Raw genomic sequence first — 27,590 nt, 5'->3', positions numbered from 1 at the left:
AATTCAGCACCAAGATTAGGTCAAATAATTTAATTATTCTTCCAAATGATTAACCAAAACACACACCCAACGGACTTTATTTCAAACTGTCAACAGAGGGGAAGTGAAAAACCCAATCCAATTTAAAAATGAATTAAAACTCTAAACACATTTTCTTTTTGCTGAAACACCAACTTGCGCCTTTCGTAAGCAGAGCGATTTAGAGCAACTGCAATGCTCCACACCACAGGCGCCACGTCCCACCCGAGGGCCCAGGGCAGCGGAAGGCAGGCCGATGGGATTCAGCACATTTTCCTGGAGGCCTGGTATAAGGAACATTTTTAAGAGAACATTCTTAAGAAACGTTTAAAAAGCAAGATGGTGTTGCTGAAAAGCTTAATTGATGATGACCTCACTCCACTCCAGGACTGATGACAACACGTTACGTTATTCCTGGAGGCAAAGAGCATCTCCAGCTTCCCCTTCAAGGAGCAGGGCAGAACTGGACGAACACATCTGACAGAGCAGGGTTTTACAGTAGGGTCTGCACAGCCAGACAAGGTGGCCAATCCTTACAGCAGCAAAGTCCAAGCAGTTCTGTCCACAAATTGATGTCAAACAAAGAACGACAGGACAATAACATAGGAGTGGGCAGGGCCATATGGTAATTCCAAATCTCTTCTTTTGTGCACTCACGGATCACTTGTGTTTCAAAAAACCTGTTTAGTTTTCCTTAGAGTTTTTATTTGGGGTGGAGGGTGAGGTCATTGCTTATTTATCTTGTCTTCCCAAGCTCAATTTTCTTCTGGATGACCCGTGCTGAGTGATAGATCAAGGAGTCAATGAATCCTGCAACTAAAAGAAAAAAAACAGATGGAACAAGCCAGACATACCTCATTGAGAGAACAACTCCCAGGGACAGCAAACACAGACCCTTCTGTCAGTGGAAAGGCATTCCAGCTCGCCCAGACACAAACCAGCTGCTGCTCAGAGGAATAAAGTCCTCATCCCATTAGGACTGACAAGATCCAGCTTGCAGGGCAGAGGTGACCATGCTCCTCCAGAAAAAGATCTCTCAGAGAAGTAAAAAGCAGACAGGCTGAGCTACACGTGTTTCCTGATGGGCAAGAGAACTCTGGAGAGGAAGCTGATGCTGTCCATCCATGTCACTGCCCTGACCCAATTTTCCACTTCTTGCTCAGTTCACATTATCCGAGAAGTGAGCTCAGGTTCAAGCTACTCAATGCTGCCCTTTGTGGATGCCTTTGGAGATTGTAATTTTTACTCAACAAGGACAAAAAGCAAACCAAACTGATGCCTTTAGTTCCTTCTGCAAAACTTTCCCTAAATCCTTCCAGCAGTGAAGGAGGCTGTTTATTCAGTGCCTGTTTGGGACCACAGAAAAGCTCAAAATGGGTCTGCTACACCACAAACCCCAGACAACCCCATATCCATCCAAGTGGCTTCCACAGGACATGAAACCTGAGCACCTGCCAGGAAGGAACACAGCGTGCTTTCAGCAAAGGTGTTTTCAAAGCCTTTAAGCCTTTATCTAAGGAATAAGTAAGTGATTACCTGACCCCTACACAGACAATTTCCAGAATCATGGAATGGTTTGGGTTGGAAGGGGCCTTAAAGCCCATCCAGTCCCACCCCCTGCCACGGGAAGGGACACCTCCCACTGGATCCAGTTGCTCCAAGCCCCATCCAATCTGGCCTGGAACCCCTCCAGGGATGGGGCAGCTACAGCTTCCCTGGGCAACCTGGGCCAGGGCCTCCCCACCCTCACAGCAAAACATTTCTTCCCGAGATCTCTCAATCTCCCCTCTTGCAGCTCAAAACCTTTCCCCCTTGTCCTCTCCCTGCACTCCCTGATCAAAAGTCCCTCCCCAGCGTTCCTAGAGCCCCTTGCTGTACTGGAAGCTGCTCTAAAGTCTCTCTGGAGCCTTCTCTTCTCTAGGCTGATCAACCCCAACCCTCTCAGCCTGTCCTTGGATGGGAGGTCCTCCAGCTCTCGGATCATCTCCATGGCCTCCTCTGGACTCACTCTATGTCCTTCCTGTGCCCAGGACTCCAGAACTGGACTCAGGGTTCCAGGTGGGGTCTCACCAGAGTGGAGCAGAGGGGCAGAATCCCCTCCCTGGCCTTGCTGGTCCCACTGCTTTGGATGCAGCCCAGGACACAGTTGGTTTCTGGGCTGCGAGCACATGTTGCCAGCTCATGTTGAGCTTCTCACCCCCCAGCTCCCCAAGCCCTTCTCCTCAGGGCTGCTCCTAATCCATTCTCCGCCCATCCTGGGTTTGTGCTGGGATTGCCCTGACCCTGACTGTATAAAGAGTTGCAGCTGAAATGGGAACCAAGTCTTCTGCTTTTTACTGGAGAGTATGGAATTGTTTGCCTTACCATCCGGGCTTTGAGTAATGGTTCAGATTGCTGTCTTTTGTGGTTGATTTGCCCTGAAATTATCTCTACTTATAGAATCAATTTGACGCTGTAACACAGAAACTGTTACACAGCTGTTTTCATCTGTGCTCTAGAGCCGAGTCTGAGCAAGTGTGTGGCAACACGCAGTCTGAACTGGCTGTTAACTCAGCGCTACTGGAGGGCACCTGCATTTGGCACGAACATAATTTTTAAAAGCCTTTCCCTGAGTCAAGCATAGGAATGAAAACCATCAAATTTGCTAGACAGAAAGCCCGTTTGGCAGAATCAGGTTAACTGAGCGCTGTGACACCTCAGGCGATGGGAAAACTCTGCAGATAAAGGTATTATGTGATACCGCTGTGTGATACAGGCAGTAGATAATACAGTAGCTGGCTTCTCAGGTTCAGTACAATCTGCTGGCCCTTCACAGCCACGTGGACATGTCTGGGGATGCTTCAGAGCAACCTAAAGGCAAGGCTGGACCAAGGCCTAGTTCTGTCACATGCCTGAAGCTGAGCAGACACTGACTGGCGAACTCCAGGAGCCAGCACTGAGAATGATGTCTGGACACTGATAGCTTTGCAGCAAGGACCTCTCCTTACAAGACCAATCCAGCTGAAAGGGCTGCTTTTAGACCCTGCAGAGCATTCACTGGAGCTCTCACACCTGGCAACAGCTTGAGACCTCTGCCATGGTTATGCCCATGGCAGCCTGGGGTCACACATTTTGCTGGCTTGGGTTCCACACAGAAGCAGCCATGACCCAAGCTGGTCAAGAGAGCAACACAGATGCTTTCACAGAGTACATGAAAGACCGCATTATTTGAGAGCATCAAATCAAAATGCTACCGTAGGTCTACATTATACTGAAATATTTCATCAAATGAAATATTACAATATGTCTACAGCACCTTGAAAGGCTGCAGGGCTCATTACAACCTGACACCACTCCCGTGGCTCTGCAGAACACGCTGCTCCTCCTCCTGAAGGTCAAGATCACCTCTCCCCATCAAACAGGGATTTATAAGCAGCCATGAAGCCTTTAGAATGGGTAAAATTGGAAATGTTTACTCTTCAGAAAGAAAAACGATTCTGAGGTGCAGTACCTGTAAATATGCCTCCAACAATGGCACAAACTCCAGTGAGAAAGTGTGCAAAGGACCTGGAATGAGAAAACCAAAGTGAACAATTGCCATGAGCTCAGATACTCCTATGTCAGAGAAGTAACAGTTAACTAATAAAAAATAGTTCATAATTATCATAATGTTCATTGTAGCACATAAGTGCATTATATAAATATTAACAGCTGACAATTAATGGATTTAACAATTAAATAACCCCTATTGGCTAAAGGATAGAGTTTATCACTGATACTTTTACCAGGCAGCACCAAGCAGCGTTAGAGCAGTACACTCGGATGAGCTCAATGGCAACCCCAGGAGGCACAAACTGAATTAAAAACCTAAAGGATGGACTTTTAATCCCTAATATTTTATTCATCCCTACCCAAGCAGAATGCACAGCAGGCTGCTGTAACACTCAAAGTAAGCCCCTAAGCACATGTAAGTACACTTTAAGGTATAGTCATTGGCTGTCCCTCATTATGATCCTAAAGGACTGGACAGGTACAACCCCTCCCACGCCCCTGTGATTATGTGCCGGAGGATCCGGAAAGAAGAATGAGTTTCCACACTGACTGCACCACACAGAAAAGCTACAGCAAATGCAGCATGTGGGTGCTGCTGCAGGTGCTGGTGAGATGGGGATGCTGTATAAACCCAGTCTTCCCATTAAAAAAAAAGACTGTGAGAAAATCATAGAATGGTTTGGGTTGGAAGGAACCTTAAAGCCCACTCAGTTCCAACACTCCTGCAGGGACACCTCCCACTGGAACCAGTTGCACCAAGCCCCATCCAACTCTGCCTGGAACACCTCCAGGGACGGGGCAGCCACCACTGCTCTGGGCAGCCTGGGCCAGGGCCTCCCCACACTCACCATGAAGAATTTCTTCCTAATGTCTAATCTAAATCTTCCTCTTCCAATTTAAAGCCATTCCCCCACTGTCCAATCACTCCATGCCCTTGTAAAAAGCTTCTTCCCAGCTTTCCTGTTGCCCCTTTCAGGTACTGGAAGGCCACTGTAAGGTGTCCCCAGAACCTTCTCTTCTCCAAAGCTGAACATCTCAATGAATTTAAAGTTTGAACTGAGTGCCTCTACATCTGACTGCTGCTCACCGCACCAGCTTCCTTCTCCACCTTGATACCGGATTAAAATGCTTCAGGTAATATCAGCAACCCCCCAGTCCCTTTCAGATGTTCACGCTGAGAGGAAGGGAGTGCCTCTGCCTCTCCACTGCCCGGGAAGGGGCTGGGATGGCTTTCTGGCATTTGCACAGTCAGGGCTCAGCTACGATGGAGTTTTAAGCTATGCAAAATGACAAAATCAATGGCGGGCTGGGGAGTGAACAAAACAGTCTGAAATGGCTCTTACCTGTGTTTCTCTGTCAGCTTCACCATCATGGGTGAAAGTTCATAGAGCACAAACACACCAGGCAGCCCCTGGTCTCCCAGTAGCCCATTGGCTATCTTCTCATGGCGAGTAACAGAAAACTGGTTGGTCCTCACCACCTAGCAGGAAACAAACCCAGCAACCACTGTTGTGTCAGTGAGGGACAGGAAAGGCTACTAAAATACAAGTCCAGTGTACCACGTCAGGGTAGCCACTCGGTGTTTCAAAGGGCCATGAAAAGCCCCATCAGGACCAGCGGTAATTTTACTACAGGCTATCAGTTCAAGCCCCAGCTGCCCAAAACAATGAGTGATGCTGGACTGTTTCGATCTCTTGCTGGCAAGTGATGGCATAAGCAGTCCCTTCTCAACATCAACCCCAAGTCCATGTAATCCTCCACCAAAACACAGTCCACTCAAGCCTACTCCAGGAGACAGAACCAACGTGAGAAAGTCCTATCTATTCAAGAGTGAGAAAAAAGAAAATGATACATAAAGGCAGGAGAGTGCAAGGGCTGCAGAAGTACACAGACCACCCATCTTTATATAAACAAAGGTTACCCTGCAGCATTCTTCTGCACCCCACCATTCTTCTCCACATTGTTCTTACGAGTCTTACCCCTACAGCAAATAAATTGGCTTTCCGCAAAATGAAATTATGTTCTATCATCCCTAATAAGCTATCTGACGCAAATAACAATCCAAGCTGTGAACAACACTGTCCAGCTTCTTTATCAAATTCCACCTTTGGGGGTTCCAAGTACTGAATGTGTAACAGCCCTGGTACACATCTGGCGGCACACTTGGATCCACAGGTACCATAAGGACAAGCATCACGGAATACAACGATTCCTCTCCTGGTGATTAATGAAAACCAATTCTTTTAACAGCAGATGTCCTTTAGAAACTGAGTAACAATTCTATAGCAGAACATGAGATTTCATCACGTGAAACAGAAACTGTGGTGGCTTATGGCACTGGGAGGTGGCCACCAGAATAGGGTTCTGATTAAATATCCTTTGTACTTCAGGAATTTCAATCATCCACAGAAAGTGGGTTCCATTTCAGAGCGCTGAAAGCAACTGGGAGACCATGTGGATGTGCAGTAGCTTGTTCTGATTGCAAGGATATTTGGTACCTGCCTGAGAGCGGCATGAGTCTGGGTGAAGGGCCTGAGGTACTCAGAATTCCCAGCGTTACAAACAGTGCAGGAAAAAAATAGTCAAATCCTGGCGTAGTTTCATCCACAGGTAGATCAGTCCTTGCAACAAATGAACCCCAAAACCACCCCTGGGAACTGGCTGGATGTTAAGGTGAAGCTGGGCATGGAGCCCTCGTAAAATGTGGAAGATACAGAACCAAACCCTGGGAGACAGTGAGGGAGCCAAGCTACCTTGTACGGGAATGTTGGCAGAGGTACCGGGGCTTGTGGCACTTCACAGGATTAAAGAAGTACGCTCTGCAGCACTGGGAAAGATGTCTAAACAGCAGCAGACCTGCTGCCTCTGCTGGCGTTTGCTTTGCAAAGGAAACAGAACAGCTTACCCAGTTCTGCTGACCTAAGAGTATAGGGCCCAAAGAGGTTCGATTTGGCTTTGAAAAAGAGGTTCTCCATAGACCTTGAGATCCCCTGTAGAATGATGGCAACCAAATTAAGTGGTTCCAAATGAATGAAATAAATGGAAGTGCTTTCTGCTCCCTCAGGCTGGCTGCAGAAGAGAGCACAAGTTTGTTTCTATCCTCAGGATCTTTGCCTCAACCCAATATCTCCCCAGTAACTTGTTTATCTCATCTGTGCCAAAACAATCATAGAACGGTTTGGGTTGGAAGGGACTTGAAAGCCCATCCAGTTCCAATCCCCCTGCCATGAACAGGGACACCTCCCACTGCATCAGGGGGCTCCAAGCCCCATCCAACCTGGCCTGGAACACCTCCAGGGATGGGGCAGCCACCACTGCTCTGGGTGACCTGGGCCAGGGCTTCCCCAGCCTCACAGCAAAACATTTCTCCAGAAGATCTCATCTCAATCTCCCCTCTTCCAGCTCAAAACCATTCCCTTCATCCTATTCCTGCACTCCCTGATCAAGAGCCCCTTCCCAGCTTTCCTGGAGCCCCTTTCTGTTCTTCTCCAGGCTGAACAACCCCAACTCCCTCAGCCTGTTTTTGTAAGGGAGGTGCTCCAGCTCTTGGATCATCGCTGTTGACCTCCTCTGGACTTCCTCCTTCCTGTGCTGAGGACTCCAGAAACGGACACAGGGCTCCAGGTAGAATCTCACCACAGCAGAGCAGAGGGGCAGAATCCCCTCCGTGGCCCTGCTGGTCCCACTGCTTCGGATACAGCAGGGCTGAAAATCCAGTGACACTCTTGGAGGCTACAGGAGTTTTTAAATTGGAGACAAGGTGATCTTGGTTTATTCTGCAAAGAACGTTTTTAGGCTCTCCTTGCCGCTTTGACTTCTGAATTTAGCTAGGAGGGATTCACGAGGGAATATGATGAAGATGTCATGGTCACTGTGATCTTGGTGGGATGGAGGAGGCAGAAATCTGCGTCATCCCTGCTGTACTATCACAGATAACACCACACCACAGACACTGTTATTCCTGCTGGGGTGCTTATATGAAGAAAGTCAAAGAGATTGTGTTGCTTACCTGGTCAGATACGGTCAGCATCAGGATTTGAGGAGAAAGTCTGAAGGCTTTCATTTGCCAAACCAATAGGGACGAAAGGTACTTACCTCACCATCAACTTTCATGTACACTGTGGGGACCACTTTGACAAAATACTGAAACATCATGGAACCTTGAAGCAAACAGAGAGACACAATTAATGATGGGAAGAAAGCTGGGGAGCTTAACTGATGGCTTAGGTGACACAAATTGGTTTTGTTCATCTGTCAAGGAACACTTTTCTGCACAACAGCTTCCGAAGGTTTTCAAAGATAGTAAAGTTCATGTCTGACAGTTTTCCGGTCTCTTCCAACCTGGTTATTCTATGATTCTCTGATTCATTCCTGTGCCAACCAAAACCTAAACTAAATGGAAAACTTTCTACAAACCAGTTCTCCTGCTAAAGTTTAACCAGTACAACTTCTTGAAAATTCTTGCTCTAGCACATGAAAATCTTTATATTTACATCACAGCCCTAGGAAAACATACTCAACTCTAAAGGAGCATCTTGTACCAACTTCAATTAGCATGGCAGTTTATTACAGTAGAAGCACGGTTTCTGTCACATCAGGAGATTAAAAGGAGTGCAGAGATAGGACGAGGGGGAACGGCTTTAAGCTGAGAGAAGGTAGATTGAGATGAAATCTCAGGAAGAAATGTTTTGCTGTGAGGGTGGGGAGGCCCTGGCCCAGGCTGCCCAGAGCAGGGGTGGCTGCCCCATCCCTGGAGGTGTCTCAGGCCAGTTTAGATGGGGCTTGGAGCAACCGGATCCAGTGGGAGGTGTCCCTGTTCATGGCAGGGGGGTGGAACTGGATGGGCTTTAAGGTCCCTCCTAAGCCAAACCACTCCATGATTCTATGATTCTAACTGCAGTTATATAGAAAAGATCAGCAATGTTTTGACGTCACGCAGCTGTTCAGCTCTAACTGGTGGGCAGATCAGGAGCAGGAGAACACTATGGCTCTCCAGAACTTTCAACTAGGCCTTTTTTCTCTGTCCTGCATCTTCCTTTTATCTCCTACTGGCTAGACCAGCGCCTTCCCTGAGCTATGCCTGATGCAGGCATTTCATACCCTTGAGCAGTACCTGCTGTTGTGAGTCAGTGAACACTGCAAAGAGACCTTTCAGAAAGGTCACAGAATCAAAACATGTTGGTAGATTTGTTCCAGATGAAGGGAGGGAGCTGCTCCAGAGAGAGCACAAGGTGGAGGAGTCTGTGTTTTATGCAACACTGTCAAGATTCTTGTTAAAGACTGGGAACTTTGTTCTCATTCTCTTCTAATACATTAATACAGACCCTCAAAAAGACATTTCTTTCATCTGGCTTTTACCTTGTTGTGCAGTGACATCCGTCCCATCCAGAGGGTTCACAATGCCTGGATAATCCCTTCCAAATGAGAGATGTTTGATATAGTGCGTCATGTTGATCTGAAACAGAAATGCTAGCAACTCAAACACAGCACAGCATCCGTGGGCAAGGGAAGGGGCCAAAGCTAATGACTTATGTATTTTTTCGAGTGTGGCTGTGGAACAGAGACAGTTCTTCCCTTACTTGTGGCATCCCAACAGTAAACTCCAAAGCACTCACTCCTTTTTTTTATTCATGGGAGATTCCAAGATGTGCAATTTCTCCTTTTCCTGCTGGAAAGCCCTGGATCCCAGTGCCCTTCCCTCCCATCAACAGAGCAGGCTCTCCCACCCAGCACCATGCTGTCAGCTGCCTCGGTGCCTTAGGTGTGGGTATCATCTGCTTTCCTTCCAGCACAAGGTAAACTCCAACAGATTCAGAAGCAGTTGCGAAAATGTCACCCTCTTAGAAAACTGGGAACCACAGATCAAGGAGCAAAGCAGGCTCAGGAAGAGTGAAACAGCTTTGCCAAGCAACACACAGATGTCCCAGAAGAGACTGCAGAGACCTGTGTGAAAGCAGGTCCAAGGTTCTGCTCACGCTCATAAAGCCAAATCTGGCCGGGATCAGTACACTGGGAGCTCAATGTGGCCAAGGGAAGGAAATCCAGGAGGAAAACAGACCAAGAGAACTATAACACTGTAGGGAACACTTACATTATCAAGTCCAAAGCTCTGCAGATCGTGAACTGTAAGAGAAAAATAGTTTAACAATATAGTTCAGACTGGATAATAAACTCATCTGTTGACCTTATTCTAGCTTATAAGGGAGCTCCTCCCATTTCTATTGTGATGTGAAAAGACAAGAAAATCACCAGGGTTTCTCTCTTCCTTGCAGTAGGGCATGGGATAGACAAAACATTTGCAGTTCCCCTCCTGACATAGTCTAGACACTGCTAGAGCGAAGGAGAGCAACTTTAACTGGAGGTTAACACAGATTAGGTATTTCAGTCCTCACTTGATTGTATTTGTTATCCAGGGCAAAACCAAGACCCCAGGGGCAAGCAAGAAAAATGTCACTGTTGTCTCCGTCACCACCTGACACACCACAACTCCTCTGACTGCTGCAAAATCCAGAGGCACAGCAGAGCTGAGCTGGCAACTCAGCAGACCGTGTGCCTTCACCTCACATGCGGGTGTCCTAAAGAAATCATCATCATCATCTCAGCAACTCTCAGCACTCTACACATCAGCCTGGTCACTGCTGCCCAGAGAACACAAAGGGGAAGGAAAAGCCTCAGCAGGGATGGCCTGGCTAGGGTGTTTGCAAATCATTGGCGGGTCCAAGGTCACTGTTGCCTCTGCTAGGACTTGGGAACGTGGCCTGCTCTCCCTCTGCCCTTCCTGTATACAGTGACAGGACAATATTGGTGGACCACGCAACCCCAGACGGGAGCTGGCCAAGATACAGGCAACAGGAAGCAAGGGATATCTTTTGGTTGGCTACTGAAATGGCTTTAGGCAATGCTAGAAGCATCAGTCTCAGGATGAAAATATAAGAACTTGATTTCAGCATCGTTCCTACCAGTCTTATCCAACGTCACACAATCATCCTAAAGTAGGTGCATTTTAGCAGGCAAATTCACATGCTTGGGAAGCCAGGCCTCACCTTTCACCTTAGCAAAGAAAAACACGCTTCAGAAATCACGGGTTATTATTTTAGGAGCTGACGGAGTCAGATCACCAAGTGCTGCTGCATTATAGAATCCCTAGGTTGGAAAACACCTTTGAGATCATCAAGACCAACCATATCTGTCTGCTACTAAATCACATCCCTAAGCACTTCATCTATCGTCTTTTAAACCCCTCCAGGCATGGAGGCATCCCTGGGCAACCTGTTCCAGTGTTGGATAACTCTTTCAGTGAAGAAGTTTTTCCTCATGTCCAATCTGAACCTCCCCTGGTGCAACTTGAGGCCATTCCCCCTTGTCCTATCACCTGTCACTTGGGAGAAGAGACCAACACCCACCTCTCAACAACGCCCTTTCAGGCATTTGTAGATGGTGATTAGGTCTCCCCTCAACCTTCTCTTCTCTAGGCTAAACCCCAGCTTCCTCAGCTGCTCCTTGTAAGACTTGTTTTCCAGCCCCTTCACCAGCTTGCTTGATCTTCTCTGGACTTGCTCCAGGACCTCAATGTCTTTCTTATAGTGAGGGGCCTAAAGCTGGGGATGGGCTTTTGATCAGGGAGTGAAGGGATAGGGCAAGGGGGAATGGTTTTCAGCTGAAAAAGGGGAGAATGAGATGAGATCTTTTGGAGAAATGTTTTGCTGTGAGGGTGGGGAGGCCCTGGCTCAGGTTGCCCAGAGCAGTGGTGGCTGCCCCATCCCTGGAGGGGTTCCAGGCCAGGCTGGATGGGGCCTTGAGCAACCGGATCCAGTGGGAGGTGTCCCTGCCCATGGCAGGGGTGGAATTGGAAAGGCTTCGAGGTCCCTTCCAACCTGCAACCATTCTGTGATTCTGTGATTTGCTTACCACAACGCAAACAACTCTTTAGCCTGCTTAGAGTAAAAGCAAAATGATGAAACGGAACAGAAGAGCTTAAAAGACTGTCAATCTGGACCAGAGATTGTTATTTCTGAACAACCATAAACACACCCCTTCCTTTCCATAACTGCAGCTGAGTGTCCAGCCAGGTAAAACGGAGAGACCTGTAAAACAACTTAGGTTTATCAGGAAGTCTGTCTCGTGTTATATAAACTAGTTTTCTTCACTGTTTCAGTAACATAACATTAAGTACTGCAGTCCCCTGAAAAACTTTCCCCATCTCACATTTCTAACCTGAACAGCCACAAAGCCTCCTTAGACTCTGAAATCCAGTTCTTTACCTGAATAACAGGGTTAACAGCTCTTATGGCCACTCAGGACTCCATCAATAAACTTTAAGACTGCAAGAAGCCCAAACCCGCAACTCCAAGGTGAGCTAGGACACCAATTTTCAAACCAGGGATGAATTTTCTATTGGAAAATATCCTACAGAGGCACAGCAGCAGGAAGTTAACAAATGGCACAAGGATGCATCATGAAGAGGGGATTAAGGCAGGAGGCAGCACAGAAAGTGCTGCAGCTCGGGGAGGGAGTGAGCAAAGCCGAGAGCCAGAGCCTCTACCAGATGTTATGAGCGGCACCTCACATCTCAGTCTGTAATCATCACAATTACCCTTAAAAACATCCAATAGATTACAAACCCTCGGAAAACCTCCTACTGAGCATTCTGAGACTAGCAGGTTTGAGGCATGCATTCTCAGGAGAAAGTCTCTAGCCTCTTGTAAAAATGAGATTAAATAATTATCCCATCTGCCTTCAAAGGGCTGACGTCTCTCCAAGGCGTCACTACATGCCCCTCAATCATATTATCTACACACAGCAACTAACAATCTGTCAAAACATCACCTCCAACACAGACATTTTAACATCATTTAAGACAAAGGTTCTTAACCTTTTCCATCTGGTGAGCCTGTTTACCACAGAAGGATGACCTGGGATGGCTCTTCTTTTAGCTTTCAAACCCCAGCCTAGATTAACAGCTCTTCCCCAAGGAGATTTACAGGCACAGGAAATAACAGAAATGATATTAATTTGGTAGAAAACATGGGTTTTTTGGGAAAAAAAATGATACAGCAACACTTACTCTCAACAGCGTGCACTGCAAAAATGAGCAGAGTAGGAGAGAAAAGAGAAATATTCAGATCCTCACAATGAAAAGGTTCAGAGATTCAGAGAGAGCAGCATTTAAAACTCATACCAAAGAGGGGAAGTGGAACGGCTTGGTGACTGTGCTTTCTAGGCCATATGAAATGAAGCCCTAGCCAGCCAAAGGACTGCTATACGGACAAGCAATCATTTAAAGTGTCATAGAGAAACAGAAATGCAGGAAGTAATCACTACAAGGAAAAATACAGTGGGGTGTCCACATCTGTTACGATGTGGACAGAGCTCTAAAGCAACACACCAGGTAACAGCGCTGGTTATATTTAGATTGGTTTTCAGTCTCAAGGTAACAGAAAGGTTGTTTTAGAAGCAACCAAAGCTCTCCAGAAGCACATTCAAGGTTTACATTCACAACGCATTAACATTCAAAGCTGAGTAACACGTTTTTGTTCTTAATCAGTCCTGCGCTTCTCTCATCACACCTGATGCACAGAGAGGGCAGCAAATCAGGAGGTGCTTTTTGTTCAGTCAGTTGCAAGATCCCAACAGGTGAATACTTGCAGGGAAGGGAAATGTATGTTTGGATGGCATATCTCAAAGGAGGTTAAGAAACCTCCTTTTTTGTTTGTTTGGAAAGACTGTTCACGTATATTCAACACTGCACGATTTTGGTATGGAGGAGGTACGATAGGTGTGGAGGAGGTACAGAAGGCATGGATAACCTCCAGATGGCTGCTTGGCAAATGCTAGGCATTCCCAACAACTGGCATTGACTTAAGCTCTGACTGATTCTAATCAAGTGACAGATGGAAATGTCATTGTTGTGCTCACCAAAACAGACTTGATGTAACTTGAAACTAGTTTGTCCATCTGCACAGAAATGGGTGAGTCTTTCAGCATCAAGACAACCAGGCTCTAAGAGGAGTTTACCAGTGTAAGAAGAAAAGTCCTTAGCAATACTGAGGATGAAATAAGAATTGTAGTCTCCAGCATTCAGTTTGAGGATGAATTCCCTGGCAGACACTGCTCTGGGATAGAAGTCATAATGAGTTCACATAAACACCCTCTAACGGAAGAAATGAGGCATCAACCAGAAGATGTAGATCTCTTCCACATGGAAATGGTGTTCTTGACTGATGGAGATGAGTCCCACTTTTTTTTTTTCAACAATGTTGATGGGCAGAGGAGTTTAGATGAGGAACTGGTACCTGTAGGAGGCCTGTGCAATAGTCACAGCCCCACAACAAGCAGGGGTCCAGGAAAGGAACAGAGAGCTAGGCTGCAGTCTCAGCAGAATAAAGAATTAGTGTTGTTTGCTCTTGGTTTCCAACGAGAAGATGCAAACGGACCTAAAAAATGACAACCAGTCTTCAGTCAAAAACTGTGTATCTTTTTGCAATACAGCTTTTAAAACATTAAGAAGTATGGAAAATAGGAGAGGCTACTGGGGGCATCTCCAGTGTCCAAGGGTGCCTTCAGATTCTGGCTGTTAAGTCGCTAGCAGAGAAGAGAATATTATAATAGTCATAATACTAGTCAAGTTCATTATTTATAATTAAGTAAAACCTTCTTTCTGTCAACTTTAAGAGAAAAGAAAAAAAGGATTATGAAGAAAGGTTTTACTGAGCCAGAACAGTCTCAGCTTATGTACAAGAGAAGGATCAGGCTCTGACTATTCACTTCCCTTGGGGAGCAGGGAAAACCCCTTGGTTGTCAACTGATGCCATGAAAACATTGCGCAGGAAAAGGTTAGGAAAAGAGGGGAATGATGTGTTAGAAATAACCAGGAAAGCAAGAGAGAACAAAAAGAAGAAAATCATTACACCACTACCTACATCATGCTTAGCCTGGACCTTCACCCTGACTGCACTCTGGTACCTCCAGACAGAGCTGAGCTGCAAAGAGCGTAAGAGAAACCCAGCAAGGAAGCTGAGGTTGAACAGTTTCCACAAAGAGGCATCTGCGCAAGCTGGGACTCCGTCAGGGGAATGATGTGGCACACAGGCTGGCATGGGCAGGGTCTATGACATCCTGAGAGGCAGGGAGAGTGCAGGCAGCGCCTGTTCACTCCGTTCCTACAGTGAACAAGGGATATCAGGTACAGCTAGTGGGAGTAAGCAGGCGATGGGAGGTAGTTTTCTTACAGCAGAGCTCAATGCCTGGCAACAGGCTGTTGTCAATGCAAAACACTTCCATGGGTTCATGGTGAGATGGGAAAAGAACCTGCAAGGGACCTCAACAGAATGCAACAGACTTGGGAGCCCAAGAGCTGAGAACCACTGTGCATGGAGAAAAGCATCAGGGGCCTTTTTCCTCATTGTTTAAAATGACAGAATTCCCAGAAAACATGTTTGTCTGCCCATCATCCCTCCTCCTGCTCCTTTTCCCTGTCCTCAAAACACCAATACGCCTGTAAGGTCTGCAGTGACTCAAGTCTTGTTTGTGTTTCACCTGGATTTTCCCACTGAATTTTCAACTCAGTTGTGCAGGGACTCGTGGGGCCCACGCGACTGGGGAGCTGTACTGACCTCACCACCTCTACGTACACTGAGGACTCGGTCTCAGACAGCCAGCTCACTTATTACAGAGAACAGAAATGCTTCTAGTTAACTTGGATACACGCTGTGATACTGTACATACTGGCTGGGCTAAGGTTGTTGTTATGCAGTTTAAGCACACAAAGCAAGTTGAAAGCTTGAAAAAAAGCAGGAAGAAGTGAAATATTTTATTATTAAAAGAAATTAATACTGTAGAAAGAAACAGGGATTTTTTTTTTGCACAAAAGTGCCTCTTCATCTGCAGAAACTGTGCTCAAAAGCTTGCACGGTTTTCTCCAAATGTACCAGTTACTCTCACAAAGCGCATTCACACTGACCTCAGGGGTACAGGTTAAACTGGAGTGAGGGATAGGAAGGGGAAGAAATTGGGCTGATATTAAAGCTCTTTGTGAAATATTTACAAATTTTACACTTCAACAACTTGATCAAGGGAACTGCAAACAGTCCATGAAACCACAAATACTTTTAATCAAGCTCCTGCTAAAGATATGAGGCAGGGACTGGGGGAGCAGTGTCTCTCTCCCACTGTAAGAGAAGATCGGGTTTGAGACAACCTCAGGAACCTGAATATACGTAAGTATGGAACCTGGTGAGACACATAACAGAGTCCCAAGAGAACTGGCTGATGTAGGTGCCAAGTCACTGTGCCTGGGAAGATCATGGAACAGATCCTCCTAGAAGCCATGCTAAGTCAGATGGAGGACAGGGAGGTGATTTGAGACAGCCAGCACAGCTTCACCAAGTTGCAAGTCCTGCCTGACCAACTCAGTGGCCTTCTATGATGGAGTGACTCCAGCTGGAGATGTCCCTGCTTCTGCAGGGTGATTACACTGAATGAGCTTTACAGGTCCCTTTCAACCCAAACCATCCTGTCATTCTATAAACCACTGCTATTATTCTGGCCCCTGTGTAGTTATATTCACACTTGAGGAGTTCCTTTATAACTTAAATTTTACTTTATAAGTTCTGAATTGATTTAAAATTATCCTGAGGAATTGTCCAAAATACCCCTTGCAGAGATACGGATAGTCAGGTCCCCGCCTGAACACCTTAAGGAGTCGTTGTTTTACAGCAGATCAGCAAAGTTTTGTGGAACAAGCGGGACTGGAAGGCTGTCCAGGAACATTCTCCTCCAAGTTCTTCCACACCCGTGTGGCAGCACCTCCAGAAAACACTTTTCTATTTCTTCAGGATGGTGCTAAACCTCCGTAACGAAACATTCGCAACACCCTCCTCCCTGAAGCAGTGCTGCTGTTACCATGGATTGCCATGCAGAGATACTCAAAGACAATAGCCAGACACACTTGGAAGCTAAAGGTCACATAAAGAAGGAAAAGAAAATACTTTACCATGGACATGAGACTGCTGGAAACTTTTTCCTGGTGCAAAGTGGAAATTCCCAGCTACCTGCAGAAGACAGGAATCTTCCATTAAAAGGTCTGAATCTATAGAAATAAAGCAGTTCTACTGCTAAATGTTTTGTTTAAACAAGATATCCACCAAACAACTTACTTCCCTAGGTGATAATGTCAGCAGATGCTGTCCTAAAAGAGCCCTGAATTTCTCCTGTTCCTCACAGGCTGTCACGTGGAAAGCCACAGTTATATACTGGTGTTGATAATTGTTATATGCAGTTTATTATATTGAATATATGAACAGGACAAAGAAAGAATTCAGTCTGTTGGGAGGGAACTGACTGCTGCTCTAGGAAACACAAAAAGGCATCACAGGAAAGGAGTGGAGAAAGTAACTGAGAAGAAGAGTGAGCGGGGTAAAAAAAACCTTTAATGCAATAAAGAGGAATCCCATGTATGCACCAGGAAAATAAGCTGCTGGCACAAACAAAGCACTGAACCTATGAAAATGAAAAAAACACCAACCCCCCAAAACCACAATAAAACAAAGGTTGTTAACTCTTCATCTTGGACTCTGATGCGGCTGTTGGGTGCCAGTTCTCCTCGACCCTTACTAGCAGTCATGCATGCTCTTCCCTGGAAGACCCAAATATTCCCAGCTCTTGTCCTACATTCCACCTTCAGCATCTGTGCAAACCTATTTGTGTTACAGTCCTTGAACACCTAATGGAGAGGAACGCCCTGACCCTGCCTTTGCAGCCATCACCTCCATGCAGCAGGTTCACAGCAAACCCCACCTCTCACCTTGTTGACCTCTAGGAACCCATACACCTGGCAGCCCTCGTTCTTCTGCTCTTGCATTTTCTGGCTAAACCCTTCCCTCTTGCACTGCTCGATGCTGTCTGGGTTCTTGAAGGCCCAGCCTCGCCGCCTGTACGCTTCTCTGACATCATCACAAGTGTTACAACACCTACAAACAGACAAGCACCATCTTACCATCTTTAGCACTAGAAAGAGATGCTCCAGCTCAGGACTGGAATCCTTGACTCCTGCAATAAAGCAACCATCAGAGACCGGACTCTGGATAGTGGCCTTAATGTTCCTGAAGAAGCTCAAGCTTCCGGATGTACATTTTTGGGATTTTGGCATAGGGATGCAAGCTGATGTAATGCAGTGCCTGAGTCTGAAGAAGGCTTTGCCCATCCATTCAGACAAACAAGTCAGTCCTTGGCAAAGAAACGTGCTACAAAAACATCAGTGTCCCACAGTTCTGAGCAGTTTGGAACTTCCCCACGTGAACAAAGCATCTCTGTTTCTACTCCTTTCCTCTGTTTTTAGGGCAATACTGTCAACACTGGAGGGAGGGTTAATGCCAAACTTTCTTCATTACTTTTCTACCCCTGAATAATATCACGGGCACTGGAAAAAAAAAAAATTTCCTTCTTGGTACCATGTTTTGTTGGACCAAACGAAAAAAACTGAAGGCTGGAATCATGAATTTCTCAAGATGGAAGCATCTCTGGAGAAGAAAATAAACTGACAGATGACACAAAACCAAATTACTACAGAGACAATAATAATAAGGTATAGTCCGAAACCTATGGACTATCACAGATTCTTACAGGAATTTACATTTAGGAGGAATGAGAAATCACACATTGTTTGAGTGAACAACAGATGTCTGGTCTTTGTTCCCATAAGGATGCAAAACCTGCAGCAGAAGTGAGAAGGCAAAGCCATAACCAGGTTTTATTCCAAGAGAGCTCAGGTAACGGTGAAATAATTTACACCGCTCCCCTCTGGACACCACGTAATCCCAGAAAAGGTTCAGCTTGCTGACATCCAACCTTTGTGCTACTGCAAAGATATTGCTACTTGCATGGCCCTTAAACAGGAGCGTAATGTATTAACAATCCAAATAACCACATTGCACATTCCTAATGATCACAAGGGCAGCTTCCAAAGGCATACCAAAGCCACAGCAGTTCTCATCACCCTCTAAACATCTGCCCAGGAGGATTTCATCATGCAGACATTCACAGACATTTTGGAAAAAGCATGCATGCAGCATAACTGTGTTAATTCAAGCACCAAGAAGATATGAAAAGGTGTAACAGTTACCGGATGTCCTCTGACTCTGCCCCGTAACAGCTCTCGCAGCGATCAGCATCCAAAGAACTTGGATCAAACACTTTTTCTTCTTCTTTCCCCAGCTCTGAGACAAAAGAGATAAGTGATAAGACAAAGTGATAAGGCATGTCTGGAAATGCTATTTTGTACTCTTGTTTGGTTCTACACACAATAACTGCTCTGCATGTGAACACTGATTCTGTGTCAGAAGCTGCACATCTGGCACCCAAAGCCTGCTGAGGTGTGAGGTAGGAACAATTAACTAAGTAGCATGAGGGATAATGGTTTTCAGCTGAGAGAGGGGAGATTGAGATGAGATCTCGGGAAGAAATGTTTTCCTGTGAGGGTGGGGAGGCCTTGGCCCAGGTTGCCCAGAGAAGTCGTGGCTGCCCCATCCCTGGAGGGGTTCCAGGCCAGGTTGGATGGGGCTTGGAGCAACCAGATCCGGTGGGAAGTGTCCCTGCCCATGACATGGGGTTGGAACTGGATGGGCTTTGAGGTCCCTAGCAGCCCAAACCAATCTGTAATTCAGTGAAGTAGCACTTGCCATCTCAAGAACACCTCCACAGAACAAACTGGCTATCTGTCTGCCTCCCGGGAGCACTGATCAGATGTTACTTGCATAAAAGCTTTCTTAAAACATCATCCAAAGCAGACCCAGTCACCTTGTGACTGGTACAGAACCTGTAATACATTATTTTTAATACCGGCCAACCACAGTCAACAGCGCAGAACACATCATCCTGTCCCAAGACGTGTTAGGAACATGGTTATTGCTGTGAAGCAAGACCAGAGTGGGAGTCTCCTCAAACTGCCACCCAGTCCTTCAGGATGACAATGCTGACAAGGCACACACGTTAACCACTGCTTGCTAGAAACCTCCAAGGAATTTCTACCTTCCTTGTGAGTTAATTCTGCCAATGTCTGTGCCACACGTGTGAATGTGCAGCCACAGTACAGCCAGGGCACAAACTCACAGAGATTTACGTCCTTGTTTGCAGAAAGCTGAAGAGGGACTTGTAACAGAAGAGATGAGAGCTGGTGACAGCTGAAACCCAACAAAGGACAGAAGATGCCTACAGAAAACTCAAACAGGACTTTGTCAAAAATACCAGTGTTAAAGGTCTGCAAATTCTGGAGTTCAGAATAAGCAAGCCATGGAGTTTTATGTTTCCAGTTTTCAGAAACATTGGCTTTTATAATAAGAGGCCCTCTTAAAATCAGGCTGTTTCAAGTCACAAATCCTGGAGGACAGGAGCAAGTCTCTTGGGTTACAAGAGCCCTCTAAGGCTTGCTATCCAGGCACTGCTGTCCTCTATGAGCCTTGGAACGGTGGCTCCTTGGATAAGCAGTGCTGGGGAAGGTCTTGAGGCACCTGGCCAGATACTGCTGAGGGGATAAAACATAGTTACAAGCCTTTTTTGTTGAGACTGGGAGGACAGAGATGAGTACAAAAGATGTCTGTATTTCATATCAGCCAAAGAAAAAAAAGAGATATCAGTTATGAAGTACAGAATATGCATGAAAATCAATCTTTAACCTTATTTCTTTGATCAGATGCTTCATAGCAGTTATGACCAAGCAAACACAAACTTTTAGGAAAATATACCCATTATCAAGCAGCGGTGTGAGACTTCCCTTTTAAAGCTTACAATATTCAAAATAGTTGGAAGTGCCCTTAGAAACTGATTGTTTAAGAAGCGGTATGGCTTTTAATCTTGTAATGACACTAAAAGATAACATCAGGAAGAACACCACAATAACTTTGGGTATTTTGATAATGGATGGCCTACAGGGCACTTGGGACTACAGACTTCAGCTGGGAGCCACCTTTCTCAGAGGGGGAGATGGAATGTTAAGAGCTGTTGTTAAAGAGTAGCCACAAACAGGTTGAGAGCTTGTGGGTCAAAATCAAAGACAGAAGAACCAACAGGAACCTTGTGCTTGGTGTATACTACAGGCCATCCAATCAAGGAGAGCCAATCAATGAAGCCTTCTTCCTCCAGCTACAGGAGGTTTCGTACTCACAAGCTCTCATCCTACTCGGGGACTTGAACCACCCTGACATATGCTGGAAAAGGAGCACAGCAAGCTGTAGGCAATCCAGGAGACTCCTGGAGTACATTGAAGATAATTTCTTAGTTCAGCTGATAGAGACCCCCACCCGAGGAGATGCGATACTGGACCTGATGGTCACCAATACAAGCGAACTCAACAGTGATACCAGGATCAGAGGCAGCCTGGGCTGCAGGGCTCGTGCACTGGTGGGGTTCAAGGTCCAGAGAGATATGGGACAGGTGAGGAGTACAGTCAGGATGCTAAACTTCAGGAAAGCAGACTTGCAGCTCTTCAAGGAATTACTCAGTAGGACCTTGCAGGACATGATCCAGAACAGAGCCAGCAAATACTTAAGAATGTTTTCCGTGAAGCGCAAAAGCGCTCGCTCCACAGAGATAGGAAATCAGGCAGGGAAGGAAAGAGACCAGCATGGCCAAGTCGAGACCTGCCGGTCAAACTCAAGAACAAGAGGGAACTGCACAGGCGATCTATCTAGACTTCCGTTAAGTCTTTGACACGGTCCCCCACAACATCCTCCTCTCTAAATTGGAGAGATATGAATTAGATGGGTGGATGGTACAGTGGATAAGAAACTGGTTGTGGGTCGTATTCAGAGAGTAGTGGTCAACGGCTCAAAGTCCAGATGGAGATCCGAGACAAGTCGTGTCCCTCAGGGGTCCGTACTGGGACCGGTGCTGTTTAACATCTTCATCAGTGATACAGACAGTGAGTTCACAGATGGCACCAAGCTGAGTGGGGCAGTTGCCACTCCGGAAGGATGGGATGTTAGCCAGAGAGACCTGGACAGGCTGGAGAAGTGGGGCTGGGAGAACCTCATGTGGTTCAAGAGGGCCAAGTGCAAGATCCTACACCTGGGTCGGGGCAATCCCCGATTTCAGTACATGATGGGGGATGATGTGATTGAGAGCTGCCCTGCAGAGAAGGACTTGGGGGTGCTGGTTGATGAGAAGCTCGATATGAGCCGGCAATGTGTGCTCGCAGCCTAGAAGGCCACCTGCATCCTGGGCTGTATCAAAAGCAGCATGGCCAGCAGGTCGAGGGAAGTGATTCTGCCCCTCCATTCCTCTCGAGACCTCATCTAGAGTATTGTGTCCAGTTCTGGAATCCTCAACAGAAGGACATGGAGCTTTTGGAACGGGTCCAGAGGAGGCTACAAAGATGATCAGGGGGCTGGAGCACCTCTCATACGAGGACAGGCTGAGAGAGTTGGGCTTGTTCAACCTAGAGAAAAGAAGGCTCCGAGGAGATCTTATAGCGACCTTCCAGTACCTGAAGGGAGCCTACGAGAAAGCTGGACAGGGACTTTTCATAGAGGCTTGTGGTGACAGGACAAGGGGGAACGGGTGTAAACTGCAAAAGGGCAGATTTAAAATAGACATTAGGAAGAATTTTTTCACCACAAGAGTGGTGTGACACTGGAAGAGATTGGCAAGGGAAGTTGTGGCTGCCCCATCCCTGGATGTGTTCAAGCCAGGCTGGATGGGGCCTTGGGTAACCTGATCTAGTGAGATGTCCCTGTCCATGGCAGGGGGGGTTGGAACTAGGTGATCTCTAAGGTCCTTTCCAACCGCAACTATTCTATGATTCTATGAACACAGCTTCATAATGGCTATACTTTGTCAAAGCCATGATCCCACCAATGGAACAAGAACACCTGTACAACATGTAGACGCTTTCAAGGTACAGCAACCAACAACAGCTTTTTAAATGCCATCAGGAGCTGCCTGCTGAACTAAGAGAGCATCCAGAGGGTATGTAAGCAGTTTAGACACTGTAAAGAAACTGCAGTGCATAAATCTGTACATGCAAGGTTGCTTACTGTTAACATGGCCCTGAGTTTGCACATGGATATGATGCGTGCAACTGGTAAACTCTGTCCAGGTTAAAAGGCTGGAAACGACAGGAACCACCAATAAAGAGTTAAATCATTTAATGTTGTTCAATGGAAATGAATGAGACATCCAAGCACAGAACAGAACCTATAATAGAAACCATTAAGCTCTTAACTATCTTAATGTAACTAAGATTAGGAAAAGTCTCCAGCTGCTACTCCATAAAATTTGAGTATGCTTTACTGAATTTAAGGTCAGTACTGCTATAGCTGCCATTTACGCAATTGACTGCATGCCAGTGTTACCAATAGAAACCGACAATCATAGAGTTTAACTAAGATGGGTGGGTACTTCTGATCTAACTTGCAACACAGCTGACGGAAACCAAACCAGCTGCATGCTTTTTCCAGACAACAGGAGAAATTGCTTGTTGCGTGCAATGCACCCACCTCTTAAAATGCCTCTTCTAGGAGAGACAGTTTAATCCCTACACATTTCCCTTCCTCTTCATTGATGATGTGAGCAGTCAGAACAACTGGTTCAGACAGAGAAAACCCCATGGACATATGTAGTACAAAAGGCAGGAGGCCTATGTGTGTTACCAGGGAATTGGATACGGAAAGGCTGGTTTTGTCCCCAGACATTAAATCTGCAATGTCACAACCTCTGAACACAGAAAGGCTGCTAAGTGACCCAGCAGTAAAACACCGCCACCACATTGCTGTGACAACAGAAGAAACCCTTGTACCTACTCATTGTCCAGCTCCTGGCTTACTTTAGCCTTTCAGCTTCAAGAACAGAAAAGTTAAATCTGGGTCATACAAATGAACACATTAAGTCCATGCTGACAGACAGAACTCCGTCATCTCACAGAAAAGATAATAAGGAGCTCAAAATTTGTGAAGGAGAAGTCTGGACTCTGTTAGACTGCAATACTTTGCCAGAATGGTTTCTGGCTGGTATTGAAGTACAAGGATGAGTCATAACATGTAAATAATGTATGGGAGAGATTTATGTAGTCAAGGACCACTTGCTATAACTTGTAACTTATAAATCAACTAAAATACATTCAACAGATATGCACGAATGCACACAAAGTAAAGGCAGAAAGGTGCAAGTTTAGGCTGAAAGCTTCAGGCACTGGAACCCTCCTGGCAGAGAGGCTCTTTCCTCCAACCAGACCACGCATTTATCAGCCCGCTGTGGTTTAAAGACACAACCAAGACAAGCTTTGCTTGATTTCTAGTTGTAAAAAAACATCAACTCAGCAGCTTTATTACCTAAATGCATCCACAAGTTCTTGTCATAATCTCAGAGCGACCAGGCAAAGATTTGCCTCGTAAAAGAAGTGAGTGAAACAGGAGTTTGATCTGGCAGTTTAACAGATTTGGGTGTTATAAACTCTTCAAGAGTCTGCGGTGTTTAAAAGCTCTTCAGCTGTCACTTGCTCCCATGGACCTCACCCAGGCATACAGTGATGGGATGACTACCAGAGCACCCGTCCAAGAAAGGCAGAATATTATCTCACCGTGTCTCTCGGCCTCCGGAGTCACACGGTTGCCAGCTTTATCCAAGCGCTGCTTATACAGATTGTGCTCCACATCCAGCTGCTGCTCTCCTGCCACATCCATGGCATCAATGCTCAAATCTGAAACCGGCAAGCAAGGAAAGTGGTTTAAAAGCAGATATTTGTTATGGCCTGTGACAGCAGAAGAAGCATTCAGTCAGTGAACCCACAACACCTTTCACAGGGGGAAGAGAATGGGCCAGACTGGAAGAGTGCATGTGGCTGGGGCCAAGTGACATACAGGGAATACAACACTCGCTGCAGCACCATAAAAGACCCTACCAAACCTGGGGTTTGGTTTGGCAAACAAGGAGAACTGTTTCCAAATGTCACAGAAAGCCTTAAAGGCAAAAAACCCCCAAACCAAACCCCTCAAAGCCCATAACTGTTCTCAGGGCTCAGCAATTTTGCCACAACTCAGTTGAAAGTTGCCTCCAACCTCTATCCCCTTCACCTTCAGCAAGTTTCCTTGGGATCCTTTTTCACAACAAAGACTGGGAAGGTCTGGGATCCCTGCCTGGTGTTGAAGCTCCAGGATGCACTTGCTGGCTAACGGCTCTTATCAGACTGACAACTTCTCTGCACAACACAGCAGAGTGTCCCAGCCTCCCTGGCCTTCCCACCCCCTTTTAAATGTCAAGAAGCCGAAGATCAATAATAGCTGGGGTGGTCAGAAGGAAGGCAGGCTCCCTACATTTACAGCCCAACATGTTACCCAAAGGAATCCTGAAAGCAGGACAGGGGGCAGGGAAGACAAATGGGCAGCTGAGTAATGTGCACAGCAGTTGGTCCCAGTGCACAATTTTCCATCATCTCATCCTGTAATGTTTCAATTTAGTTCATGGTAATCAATTAACGCTCATTGTGACTTTAGACGTTTTGGAGAATGGTTATGGTGTGGCACTGGCATTACAGTCAGAGTTCAAGCACAAAAATCACAGAGAAGTTGGGCCTCATCAAGAACCTTCCAAGGAGACTGAAAATTTCCAGGAATAACACAATCAGATCTCAAGTCCCTGGGGAATTCTATGCCAGCTTTTTCAGCATCACTGCTGGAAACACTGGCTGGAGTGCCCAGCAGCCCAAGTTGGGAGCACTGCAGGAGCACAGGGAATCCCCTGTTCCTCCCTGTGCATGGCCCCAGCAGCAGCACAGCACACAGAAGCATCAGGCACACTGAGCCTCCCAGGCCCTTGGCACTTATGGAAATTATCCCCAGTATCCACCAGTCTGACTTACAAGCACAAGGCATATGTGGAAAAATAACATCCAAATTGATCTTCAGTTTGTCTCCCCTTGATTTGTCAACGTACAATTCTGGATGGACCTAGGAACAAGGGAAAAAATGAGAGAACCCTGTTTCAGTTGGAAGCACACCGAAAGGCCTCTTTCCCTCATTGCTGTGGCGCAGGAGCTGGGTTTAAGAGGGGGGATTTGTGGGCACCCAAGATGCTGCCTCCCACACTGCTTACATCACCTTGGTGCTTGCCATCTGGAAGGCTTTTGGAAAAGACAATCTCGGGATCTGGGGTGGGGACGCTGTCCAGAGGAGGGCAATGAGGAAAGGTCTGGAGTGCAGGGGAGCAGCTGAGGGCCCTGGGGCTGATTAGCCTGGAGAAGAGGAGGCTGAGGGGAGACCTCATCGCTCCCTGCAGCTCCTGGAAAGGAGGTGGGAGGAGGAAGCACTGGCAGAGGCTGCCCGGGCAGTGGTGGAGAGGTTCAAAAACCCTGTAGCCGTGGTCCCTGGGGACAGGATTTAGCAGGCATGATGGGATTGGGTAGATGGTTGCACTGGACAAGCTGAGAAGCCTTCCTTGGCCTCAGCGATTCCACGATTCTGATTGTCCCGCTCACTCCTGTTCCCTGCAGGCAGCGAGTGGAGCCCTGGAGCTCCCCCCTGCCCCCCTGCCCCCGAGGCTCTGGGGACAGATAGAGCCCCCCAAACCCGCACCCGAGGGCTCTGTAGATGAATTGAACCCCCAAATCCCGCACCCAAGGGCTCTGGGGGTGGATCGAGCCCGCAAATCCTGCACCCAAGGGCTCTCGGGGCAGATGGAGCCCCCCAAACCCTGCACCCGAGGGCTCTGGGGGCGGATTCAGCCCCCAAACCCCGCACCCGAGGGCTCTGGGGGCGGATTCAGCCCCCAAACCCCGCACCCGAGGGCTCTGGGATCGGACCGAGCTTCCCCCCCCGCCAACACTCACCTCCTTGGCCAGGTAGTACTGCAGCTCAGAGAAGAAGAGCAGCACCATGAGGAGCGCGCTGACCACAGTCACTGCGGGAGAGCGGAGCCGTCAGCGCCCCCGCGCCCCGCCCGAGCCCCGCGCCCCCCGCTCCGACACCCCCTCACCCAGGGCGCCCCCGCACGTCTTGACCCGAAAGTCCTCCAGGGTCTTGGGGAAAGCGTCGAACCGCCGGAGCCGCCAGAGCGCGTCCATGGCCGGAACCGCAGCCCCGCGCCTTCCGGGAGGCCCCGGCCCCGCCCCGAGCCCCGGGAACCGCCCCCAGAGCCGCCCCCAGAGCCGCCCCGGCCCCGGGCAGCCCGAAGCCCGCCCCCCCCCCACTCCCCGGGGCTGGCGCGGCAGCCGCAGAGTGGGAGGGGAATCCTGCTATCACGGGTTGGTTTGGGCTGGAAGGGATCTCAAAGCCCATCCAGTCCCACCCCTGCCATGGGCAGGGACACCTCCCACTGCATCCAGTTGCTCCAAGCCCCATCCAACCTGGCCTGGAACCCCTCCAGGGATGGGGCAGCCACCCCTGCTCTGGGCAACCTGGGCCAGGGCCTCCCCACCCTCACAGCAAAACATTTCTTCCCGAGATCTCATCTCAATCTCCCCTCTTGCAGCTCAAAACCTTTCCCCCATGTCCTCTCCCTGCACTCCCTGATCAAAAGTCCCTCCCCAGCTTTCCTGGAGCCCCTTGCTGTACTGGAACCTGCTTGAAGATCTCCCTGGACCCTTCTCTTCTCCACGCTGAACAACCCCAACTCTCAGCCTGTCCTCATACAGGAGGTGCTCCAGCCCTCAGATCATCTCCGTGGCCTCCTCTGGACTCGCTCCAACAGCTCCACGTCCTTCCTGTGCCCAAGACTCCAGAACTGGACACAGGGTTCCAGGTGAGGTCTCAGCAGAGCAGAGGGGCAGGATCCCCTCCCTCCCTGCTGATCCCACTGCTTTGGATGCAGCCCAGGACACAGTTTGGTTTCTGGGCTGCGAGTGCATCTTGCTGGCTCGTGTGGAGCTTCTCATGCCCCAGCACCCTAAGTCCTTGCTGTCAGTCAAGTCATTCCCCAGCCTGTATTGAAACTGCAGATTTCCCCGATCCAGGGAGAGGAGTGGCACTTTTCATGCTGAAGGTTGGAAGGAAGGAAGGAAGGAGGGAAAGAAGCAAGGAAGTAAAAATCCCCACTCGTGTCCCACATTCCACCCCTGGCGG

At 47.5% G+C, this 27,590-nt stretch overlaps 1 protein-coding gene across 2 annotated transcripts; it reads right to left on the bottom strand.

The window, feature by feature from the left end:
• Window positions 1-15: 15 nt before the first annotated feature.
• On the bottom strand, window positions 16-26,633 carry ERGIC3 (ERGIC and golgi 3). 2 transcript variants are annotated; one of them, XM_069871769.1, is made up of 14 exons: window positions 26,506-26,633; window positions 26,360-26,430; window positions 25,394-25,481; window positions 24,116-24,235; window positions 18,668-18,761; window positions 17,351-17,516; window positions 16,541-16,598; window positions 12,614-12,628; window positions 9,641-9,672; window positions 8,908-9,004; window positions 7,645-7,709; window positions 4,893-5,029; window positions 3,509-3,564; window positions 16-834 (listed from the first exon to the last, which is right to left on the bottom strand). In XM_069871769.1, the coding sequence occupies exons 1-14, from the start codon at window positions 26,591-26,593 to the stop codon at window positions 755-757; spliced, it is 1,167 nt and encodes a 388-aa protein (XP_069727870.1). In that variant the 5' UTR covers window positions 26,594-26,633; the 3' UTR covers window positions 16-754. The 2 variants fall into 2 exon arrangements, with proteins under 2 accessions (XP_069727870.1, XP_069727871.1); XM_069871770.1 differs by lacking the exon at window positions 12,614-12,628.
• Window positions 26,634-27,590: the final 957 nt, after the last annotated feature.

The sequence above is a fragment of the Phaenicophaeus curvirostris genome, chromosome 18, assembly GCF_032191515.1.
Source record: "Phaenicophaeus curvirostris isolate KB17595 chromosome 18, BPBGC_Pcur_1.0, whole genome shotgun sequence".
NCBI classification, from domain to species: domain Eukaryota; kingdom Metazoa; phylum Chordata; class Aves; order Cuculiformes; family Cuculidae; genus Phaenicophaeus; species Phaenicophaeus curvirostris.
This window is presented reverse-complemented; position numbering and strand designations above follow the sequence as displayed.